The 10,100-nt window shown below is 37.5% G+C and overlaps 1 protein-coding gene across 4 annotated transcripts in view; it reads left to right on the top strand.

Moving 5' to 3' along the window:
* Positions 1-10,100, top strand: part of LOC110023438 (sister chromatid cohesion protein PDS5 homolog B) — a 171,446-nt gene that overhangs the window by 22,681 nt on the left and 138,665 nt on the right. For all 4 annotated transcript variants that reach the window (XM_020722879.1, XM_020722887.1, XM_020722862.1 and 1 more), the window contains one exon: positions 7,835-7,955. In XM_020722879.1, coding sequence (XP_020578538.1) covers positions 7,835-7,955 — 121 coding nt within the window. The remainder of the gene's footprint in view (positions 1-7,834; positions 7,956-10,100) is intronic.

Below are 10,100 nucleotides of genomic sequence, written 5' to 3'. Positions count from 1 at the left end.
ACGACGAGGGGCAGACACGGGAGCTACAACGTGTCATTATTCGAAATAACACTACCATTATGTTACTCGTTGTGGTCGTGTTTTTACAGTTTTTTTTCATTCTGCTTCTACTAGCTAGTTGTTGAGTGGCATTTGTGTACTCTGTGCTATTTTGGATGTAAGAGACTGTATGAGTTCCTACGTCTTTATGTAAGAAAGAACGACTTCTTAGTGGCTTAAGGGGCATATGTGTATTTTACATTTTATGCTTATAAAATATGTTTGTAAATTTTTATTTGTATAGATGAATTAATAGTCATATACTTTGATATATAGATAAAGAAAAATTTTAAACCTATTTGTGCTCCAAATTACAAATTTTTTTTTTTTGAACAAAAGGAATAAAATGAATGTTGAAAACAATTTACTTCATTTAATTAAGTAAAAAATAATATTTTTTATAAACTTGATGTATATTAAGCCCATATTTATACAAATAAATCGAAATATTTTAAACAGTTTTAACAAATAGGGGCAGATTGGTCATTTTTACATTAAACAGCTGGCTCACAACATTTTCACACAGCTGCACCAAACAGACAGTCAACTTCCCCACAGCTGCTTCCCTCCAGCGGCTTCCTGGGGCAGCGCAGCTGCAGCTGAAAAGCTGAGAATCTGCAGTTGCGCGAAACAGACCCTTAATCAAATCTCAAGCATTAATATGTGTAAGCTTTGGTTTAAATTTTTATGGGCTAAATTCCTTTTTCATAAATATTGCTCTTACCATCATCCGACTGTTGTTCAATGGAAGCCTGGTGACTCGAGAATTTGGAAAGCTATTCTTAATGCGAGAACGTTGGCTCGTAATTTTATTTTTTGGGACGTTGGTGAGGACAATATTTCAGTTTGGCATGATCAATGGGGGTTGGGTGACAATCTCGTGTTGCGACAAGGTACCCCTCCTGATTTAATTATTTCGGATTTTTGGCTTCAAGGTAATTGGGATGTCAATAAATTAAATGAGCTTTTTGGTGCTCATGAGGCGGCTAAGATTGCTAAACATCCCATAAAGAATACTATGAAGGACTCTCCTTTGTGGAAATCTACTGCTAGTTTATCCCCTACCAAAATGCTTTATACTAATATCTATCCTTTTGGTGCTCGGAGGTGGAGTCAACCTATTTGGCACAAACTTATTTCTCCTTCTATCTTTTTATTTCTCCATCCATTCCATTCTTTTTGTGGAGATTTTTCCTCAATTTTTTGCCTTTGGATGATATTTTGAAGCTTAAAAGTTTGAAATAGGTGTCTCAATGTTATTTATGTAAAAAGTACTCCGAAATGGTTGCGCATCTTTTCTTTTCTGTCCTTTTGCTGCTGATATTTGAATTATGTTGGGTAATCATTTCAAAGTTAAATGACCGCTTTCTTCTTCTATTGAGGATTATCTTTATACGTGAAAAATTGCTTTTTCTGTGGAAAAAAAATTTGCGGTGGTATCCCCTTGTGTTTCTTTAGTTTATCTGGTTGGCGAGGAATGGGGCTAAGTACGGTAACAATCTATTTGCTCCTTATATTACGGTCTATAATATCTTGGCTCATTTCAAAAGGGCTTGTTGTTCCATATCTTTGCCTGGTGATATTATGCAGTATAAAGTGGGTAGGATGACCGTTTTCAGATGACAACTCCCACCAACGGACTGGGTTAAAATTAATATAGATGGCTGGCAGTTGGACCTCCACCGCGGCGGGTGCGGGTGAGATTTTACGGAATCATGTTGGACACTGTTTATTTTATTTTGCCTCTACAATTTGTGTCGCCTCTCCTTTGGAGGACGAAAGTTGGGCTTTACTTTTAGCTGTTCAGGTTGGAGCTCGACTTAATTTTTCTAAAATTATTTTTGAGACGGATTCTCAAACGGATTCTCAAACGCTTATGAATGAGGCTTATGAATGAGTTCTACAATACCACTATGCCTCGATGGGATTTGCTTGCCAATATGAACAGAATTCGTGATTATATCAATAGATATAATCTAGTTTTTCATTTGAATTTCATTTATAGAGAAGGTAACTCTCCGACTAATTGGTTAGCTTGTTTGGCCAGGAATTCTATTATTGTTAGCTGTGGCACCTTACCCTTGCCGCATCTACGCACTCTTCTCAATGGTGATCTACTTGATTCTCCTTACCTTAGATGTTAATGCTTAGGTTTTGTGGGCTATGCTCTCTATGATTTACATTTTTACCACCATCACTTTATTTGCTTATGGAAATTTTTGCTGGAAGGGTGCTTACCTTTTTCCCAACATTATGGTCTCACGTTTTGCTTTCTTTTGCTTCTTTGAGTGGTTTAATTGCTTGGTTGGTTGTAATATTTTATTTAGCTCCAAGTATTTTAGGAAGTGTCCTATTTTGGTCTATATTTTTCCTCATTATGTTTCGGTTTGGCTGGAAGCTGACACATGCTAGTTGGAGTTCTCTATATTTTCATTCTTACCACCTTTTTTTTGGTATGGCTGGAATGGGCTGGAGTTTGGGATTTTACTCTATACGTGTGGCTGGAATTGGTTGAATGTTGGATTTTCACTCTATTTGCCTATTCCCTGGATGCGTGGACAATTTTCTTCCAACCTTTGGTTTCACAGTTTGCATTATTTTTTAGGCTCTACTATGTTGATTACAAATATGTTTGTGGGCATTTTGTTGGTCCTTTCCAGAACAGCTACAGGAATTACTCTTTCTATGCTAACTCATCTAATTGTTTCTATGTCTTTTCGGCTTCATATTATTCTGATCTTTTTTGTTATTTTGCTGATGCTTCTGTGGCACCTTTTGAGGCTATCTAGCTGCAGGCCGACTCCCAAGGATTTTGTTTGCAACGTCTTTCAGACTGTCTAACATTTTTTTGGCGCGGGATAGGCTTGGCTGAAGCTTCTCGAAGCATTTCTGTTTTGGGTCTTTGTATTTTTGGTTTCGTTATTACTTCTTGTATTTTGTTTACTGTTTTGCGTGGCGTTGACTGCGGATTTTGGAACCCCTAGGTTTATAATGTATTTTTTATTTTTAGCTGGGGATCCACTATCCCTCCCTTATTTTGTAACATTTTTTAAGAATTAACACGTAGAGAGCCACAAGTTGTTCTTTTCTTTATATATTTAAGAATTAACACGTAGGGAGCCACGAGTTGCTCGTTTCTTTATATATATATATATATGTATATAGATGTATACATGTGTACATATACATATATATATATATGTATATATATGTATACATATATATGTATATAGATGTATAGATATACATATCTATATGTACATATACATTTATTTTTATAAAAAAGCCCAAGGCAAATTTATTGAACAAAAAAGGGTGCAGATAGGTTGTATGAGTGGACTCAAATAGACACTCAACTCATACGGTACAAACACAAAAAAAGAAAAACAAAGAAACTTAAAACCCAAAAGTAGATGATACATATAAGATCAACACATATAAGATCAACTGATACATATAAGATCAACTAGGTCGACCCACTTTAGTTCTGCCTCTGCCTCTAGTTCTCGGAAAGGAACCAACTAACAGATTGATGAGGTGTGTACCATTGCCTGAAGTAACCAGAGTATTATCCATTAGATTTCTCAGCTCAAGTAGATCTCCATTCTTTTCTTCTTCCTCCTGAATGTAGACCTGTCATTCCTCATCCGAAGATTGCTGCTCATTCGGATGAGGTGGTAGTGTTGCAGTAGAAAGATTGCCAACAGTTGTACCCGCAAGTGTATGTGAGGTAAGAGTTGTCGCCTCTACCTCTGATACTTCCTGAAGATGGGGAGCTGAAAGGTTCTCCTGATTATCAGTCCGTTTAGGTAGGAGTCCATTATTTTTTTCAATACAGTTTGAAAGTGTAGGTTGCTCAACGGGGCCATTCAATTTCTCATCGATCGCAGAAACACTAATTTTAGGGGGAGGGTCCACAGGGCGGCAATAGAATCAGACACAAAATCCTGTCCTGTTATAGTTTTCTCTCCAGGTGAAACAGATATATCCTCAGATTCATTCTTATTCATTTGATCTTTAGATTTTAAATTAAGATGAAGCTTCTGACATTTGTTAAAAATCCTGTCCTGTTATAATTTTCTCTCCAGGTGGAACAGATATATCCTCAGATCCATTCTTATTCATTTGATCTTTAGATTTCAAATTAGGATGAAGCTTATGACATTTGTTAAGGTTATGCCCGAACATCTTATAATGAGAACAATAAGGAGGCCTATGCTTCATGACGATTTGTTGCCAATATCCATTATGCATTGTGCCCAACCAGACTTTAGTAATATCAAACAAAGTAATATCTCTTTCCACGAGTATTTTGGTCACAAAAAGTCTGGTAAGGTTGAAATTAGGTAGATCTAGTTTCATAGGGCTCCCAAGTATGACAGTAATAGAGTAAAGAGCCTGATGATTAAAAAAGTGTAGCTTGAGATCAGGTAGACTAAACTATACCGATACAGTAGGAGGTTCCTGATGGGGGTCAAAACCAGGAGACCACTTAAGTAGCTTCATTGGTTTGCCAGCAATGTTAAGATATTTTTTAGAGAAAATCCAAGTGTAGTCTTCATACATGATTAACTGAATCAAAACATGTCTCTCATCCATGAGCTCTACTTTCCACTTTCCTGTTAATTTGAAGATATTAAAACTTTTCCTGATAACTTCCATAGGTGGGTGCCCCACTGGAATTTTCCAATAAGAGCATACTTGAATTTGTCAGTCAGGGTTGAAATTTCTGACTCAGAGAAAAAAAGTGCTGTCTTTCCATTTTTTATGCTTGCATTCTTAATAAAAGGACAATCGCCTGTACTATCACGATTCTCCTTATAACTTGAGGGGAAGACAACCACCGTCTCCCTCTGAGGATTACCCACCACATGGGCAAAGGAGGTTTTGCCAGGTTCAACCAAAGAATAAGGAAGCTCCATCATAGTAAGAGAAACCTTATAAATCGGGCAGAGGGCAAAAAAGACAAGCCGAAGATGTCGGGGCAAAATTGTGGCTCGACAGAAAAACCATAGCTGAGGTGAAATCGCGGTAGGAAGACGAAACCGCAGCAAGATGAGGCAGAGAAGACACCGTAGCAGGAAGGCGAAACCGCAACAATCCTACTAACCGCAGCTCGACAGACACGAAACCATAACAAGAAGACGCCGAGGCCCTTCGTCGTTGGGCGCGAAAGAGAAGAGGACAGTCGCGAAGGAAATTGACGAGCGCAAAGTCCCTCGTAGTCGTTGTCGAATACGAGAACTTTGTTGTCGAGCATGAGAGGGTGGATTGAAGGGCGAATGAAACCAGGGTTTTGCCATCGGGCGAAACCCTAACAGAGCAGATCACCGCTGCCGTCACCATTATGTGTGTGTACTATGGCGTCGTTTTCCTCCACACTCGGCTATGCTAAGGTTTCGCCTCATGGCGAACCGTAACAACTGTTACGACGAGCTATCTCATCGAATCCTTTTCTCCATTCGCTGCGTCTTCTCCAGTGTCCCTTCTTCGTCTCGCCGTTTTGGAAAGTTGCCGTCTCCATTCGCTGCGTCTTCTCCAGTGTCCCTTCTTTGTCTCGTCGTTTTGGAAAGTTGCCGCAGTCTTTCCTCCTCGTCGACGCCGTCTGCAAGGTCCGCTACTCTCTTTTACTTCGTCGTCGTCGCCTCTTGTCTTCTTCCACGTTGCGTTTTGTTTTTCGCAATCCTCAGGCTCGAGTAGGTCATTGCCTCTCGTCCGCATTCCTCGGGCTCAAGATGAAATCGCAGGGGCTTCACAGAGGGGTTTCCGCTTCTGCTCCCTGTTTTGGATTCAGATTTTGCTCTCTACTTTGCTTTCTTCACTATTCTTAATGCCGCACCTCCATCTATTGGGGATGGCTTCGGACAGATCGTATGCTGCTGCCCTTGCATGCTGCTGTCCTTTCGTATGTCCACGCCTCAGGTACACCTAAATCGTGTTCTTTTCTTCCATTTGAGTGGTCGGATGACATCAAGAAACCTGGTAGGAAGAATGAGAAGCCTACCATCTTTTTTACAGAAGCTGAAAATATTCAACTCGCTTCCTCCTGTCAATTGTATTTGGTCGGGAAATTTCTGTATGACCGTCCCAAAATGGAGCTGATTTGTAAGGAATTTGAGCTTATGCATCTTTTTGGGAGTGGAAAATTGGATTGTTAGATGCAAGACACATTCTTATACAACTAAATAATAAAGAGGATTACACGCGATTATTTGCTATAAGAATAATCTGGATTGATAACAAAACAATGAAGATTCTGAAATGGTTTGTGGATTTTGACCCACAAACAGAACTTCCAATCATTTCGGTTTGGATTCGCCTCTCTGGTTAGAATTTCATTATTTTACTCAAAAAGTGTTGTATTATCTTGTCTAAACTTATGATAAGTAACTCAAAATAGACATTTCTAATTTAGTCTTTCCCGTTCATCTGAAGCAAGAGTACTTGTTGAAAGAGACATCACTTCATCCACTTCTGAAGAAATTTAGTTGGACACACAAAACCATGGATATTGACAAAATGTAGTGATTGAGTTTTTTCCTTAGTATTGTTCGAACTGTCATATGTTCGACCACTCTAGTTTTCAATGCTACCATCTACACCTTCACCTTAGACCACAAAAGCACAGTGCTCCACGAGAGACAATGGATTCATCTCCTCCTGAGAAGCTCCAAATTATTGACACTATTGATCATCAAATGATGCCCTTGAAGATGTCATTATTCTCGCAGACAATATGACAACCATTCAGTCCCCACACAATGTTGTAGCTACTTCGCCTTTGGAACCTCCTATCGTGGGGGAGAGGGAGATTCTTCAGACCCCACCTGCCCTATAACCTATCACTGATATTACAGGTGACAATACTTCTACTGTTTTACTACCGTTTCATTAGGTCAAGCTAGCTATTAACTCAGGCTCATGGGGATCATGATGTGCAACAGCCTACACCTGTCTGACCAACTTTGGAACAATCTAGAACAATCACAATCTATTGATCATATGAGTCAATCATCGGATGAGGAATGATAGGTCTACACATCCAGGAGGAAGCAGAAGAATGGGGACCTACTTGAGCTTAGGAATCTGATGGATGATACTTTGGTTACTTCGAGCAATGGTACTCACCTTACTAATTTATTAGCCAGCTCACTTTCGAGAACTAAAGACAGGGGATGACTAAAGTGGGACATCCCTGACACTTTTGCACCATTTGGTGGTTTTTTGGTTTTTTATCTTTATGTATCTCTGCTTTATTTGAGATTTATGTGTTGTATTGTGTGAGTTTTGCTTTCTTTTATACCCTCTCATACAATATTTTTGTATCTTTTTCGCTTTAATATATTAGCCCTTGGACTTTTTCTAAAAAAAAAAAAAATATAATGTGTGTGTACTTAGCTTTATCACTAGCCAGTTTGGGCTCGATGTGAATCTAAAGTTTTTATTGCACATCTGGTTGCTGCTTTATTTATTTGAGTGCTAAGTCTATAAGCATAGTATTGGCTGCTTAGAAAGATTGGTACCTACATTTTAAATACTGCTATTATTAACCATTTTTTGTATTTTCTTGTGTCAGTGGTCAAATCTTGCGTGATTTACTTCTGCCAGTTTTCTTTCGAAAGTTTTGTTAATTACTGCCAAAAAGTTGTTGAATGGTTTCTCACGCAGATATATGTGTTGATCTTTTTTTATTTCCTTAGTTTGAATGATCAATTAAATCTCTCTTCATTATTTTGTGTTACTATTAATCTCTCTCATGTGTGATTTAAAGCGGATTTTTTTTTCCCTTATGCAGATGTAAAATTCAAAATAGCTTGGTGCAGGCAATCTTGTCAATTATGTCAAGCATTCTTGAACAACAGGCTGCACCACGCATACTTTGTGTGATACTTCATAATCTTCTAAGGGATGAGACGGTATGGACATACAGTGAGTGCCTTTATTGTAAACTTGTGATGCAATTTTCTTCTGCAAGTTCATGCAACACAAATTCACCTTTTTTTTTGCTTTTATTTATTCTACTTGTTCATTTTCTGCATACACATATGTTCATTGATGCTGGTAAAATCTGGAAGTGATCTGCTTGAATAAATATACATAGATATTAGGAATTCATCTTTGCTGCTTATTAAAATCTGAGAATTCCTTTTTATTTGTGATTTTTTTTAATCTTTTTATCAACATCTGCACAATTCATGATTAAAAAATATTGAAGTTTTAAGAAAGTTATAAAAAAAAATATTTAGGTAAAATCTACTCCTCAAAACTTGAGTAAAAGTTTTTCATTTTCTACAGTAATTTATTACAATTGACTTAGCTCTACAATTTCTATGGTCCTCAATGGGGGTGTCCAACCGGCTTTGTAGATTTGGTTCGGGTCAGACCCGAAATTGACCCAACTCAAAACTGTATGACTCGACGCCGACTCTAATATGAAACGGCTCATAAAGTTGAACCAAACTCAACTCGCCTTAAATCCACTTACATGCACCGACCCATATAACCCGTTTAATTTAACGCGTAACAATTATTTGGGTCAATTTGAGTAAATCTTGTGTTAATTTGAAGTTAATATCTGGTGCCGGTCGATTTTGAGTCAATTTTGGATTAGCAAGTTAGTTTCATGTCAATTTTGGGTTGGAAAGTCAATCAGAGGCCAACCCAAAAAAAATAAACTTCTTTCCATTCTTAATTTAAACCCAATCCAAAAATTATTTGGGTCAATCGTAACTTATTTTTTTTGAGTCCGGTTTGGGTCATGTTGGCATATCAGGTCAATTTTTGATACCTCTGGTTCTCAATGATCTAAAGCTAGTGACAACATGGTTCATTTTTTCTAACTATAGGATTCTGCTACAAAGTGGCATCACGAGATATAGTATGGTCATTGCTGAAGTTGGTATGCTTCCCAATCGCTCAGCCCATTGAGTTGTAAATCATAGAGTGCACTTAAGATGCTACAAAGTCCTGTATTAGCTATGGTCTCAAAATTGACATCTTAAATAAACATTCACCCCTAGTCTGCAATGTTGACTTTGCCAATGCAACCCATGATTATTAACAATCGCTCAACCCATTGAGTTGTAAATTGTAGGGCGCACTTAATAAGATGAAGTCCTCATTGGCTAAGGTCTTAAAATTGACGTCTTAGATAAACACACCTCTAATATGATGTGGTTGACTTTGCTGATGCAACCCATAATTATTAACAAAGATTCTTTGATTAAGTTTGGTTGACTATATCTTTTGATTGAAGAGATTAAGCTGAAACGATGAAATCATGAGATATTGATCATATTGGTCATCATTTTCCTCATCATCCATTTTCAACTAGAAGTGAAATTATAATTTGAAGCCATAGTTATTGCGACTATACATTAAACACTTAGTGCTTAATGACTGTCTTAATGTAAAATTTTATCTCGTTGTTGGAGGGATAATTAACTTCATGTGCTTGTGCCTCTGGGAATTCTTGAACTAGAGCTTAAAGTCCTCTCAAATGAGGGTGAAATATTTATTTAATTTCTTATTTGTAATCTAATCTACCTAATGAAAATTTTGGCCCAAACAAAAAAGAAGCAAAAGTTCGCTCATGTGAGCAATGAAGTGAATTTTTGGAGCCACTATTTCCTGTGTAAAAATTGTTAGTTATAATATAAAACTATAACTATATTAATAAAATGAATGTAGCTAAGACTTTTATGCTTTCAAGCAACATTTGGAGGAGATGGTCCACTAGTTTGGCTTTGCCTTCTAATATTCTAATAATTCCATAAATTTCATATCTTTGTGATGCATCAACTCGCCCTCTTAAATAGGGCTGTGAATTTAGTTCGAAGATCGCTAATCGCCTGAAGAACGATTCGAATTTTCTCTAAGATCGAGATCAGATCAAAATTAACAAGGCGAGCTGCAAGCCAAAATTTTGGATCAATTTTTTTGGAGCCGATTTTGAGCCGACCTCAGTTTGCTTGGAATTGGATCGTTAACAACATATGCCTGTGAATTTAGCGAATTTAGCTCGAAGATCGTTAATCGCTCAAAAATTGATTCGAATTTTG

This window comes from Phalaenopsis equestris, unplaced genomic scaffold, assembly GCF_001263595.1.
Source record: "Phalaenopsis equestris unplaced genomic scaffold, ASM126359v1 Scaffold000002, whole genome shotgun sequence".
NCBI lineage: Eukaryota > Viridiplantae > Streptophyta > Magnoliopsida > Asparagales > Orchidaceae > Phalaenopsis > Phalaenopsis equestris.
This window is presented reverse-complemented; position numbering and strand designations above follow the sequence as displayed.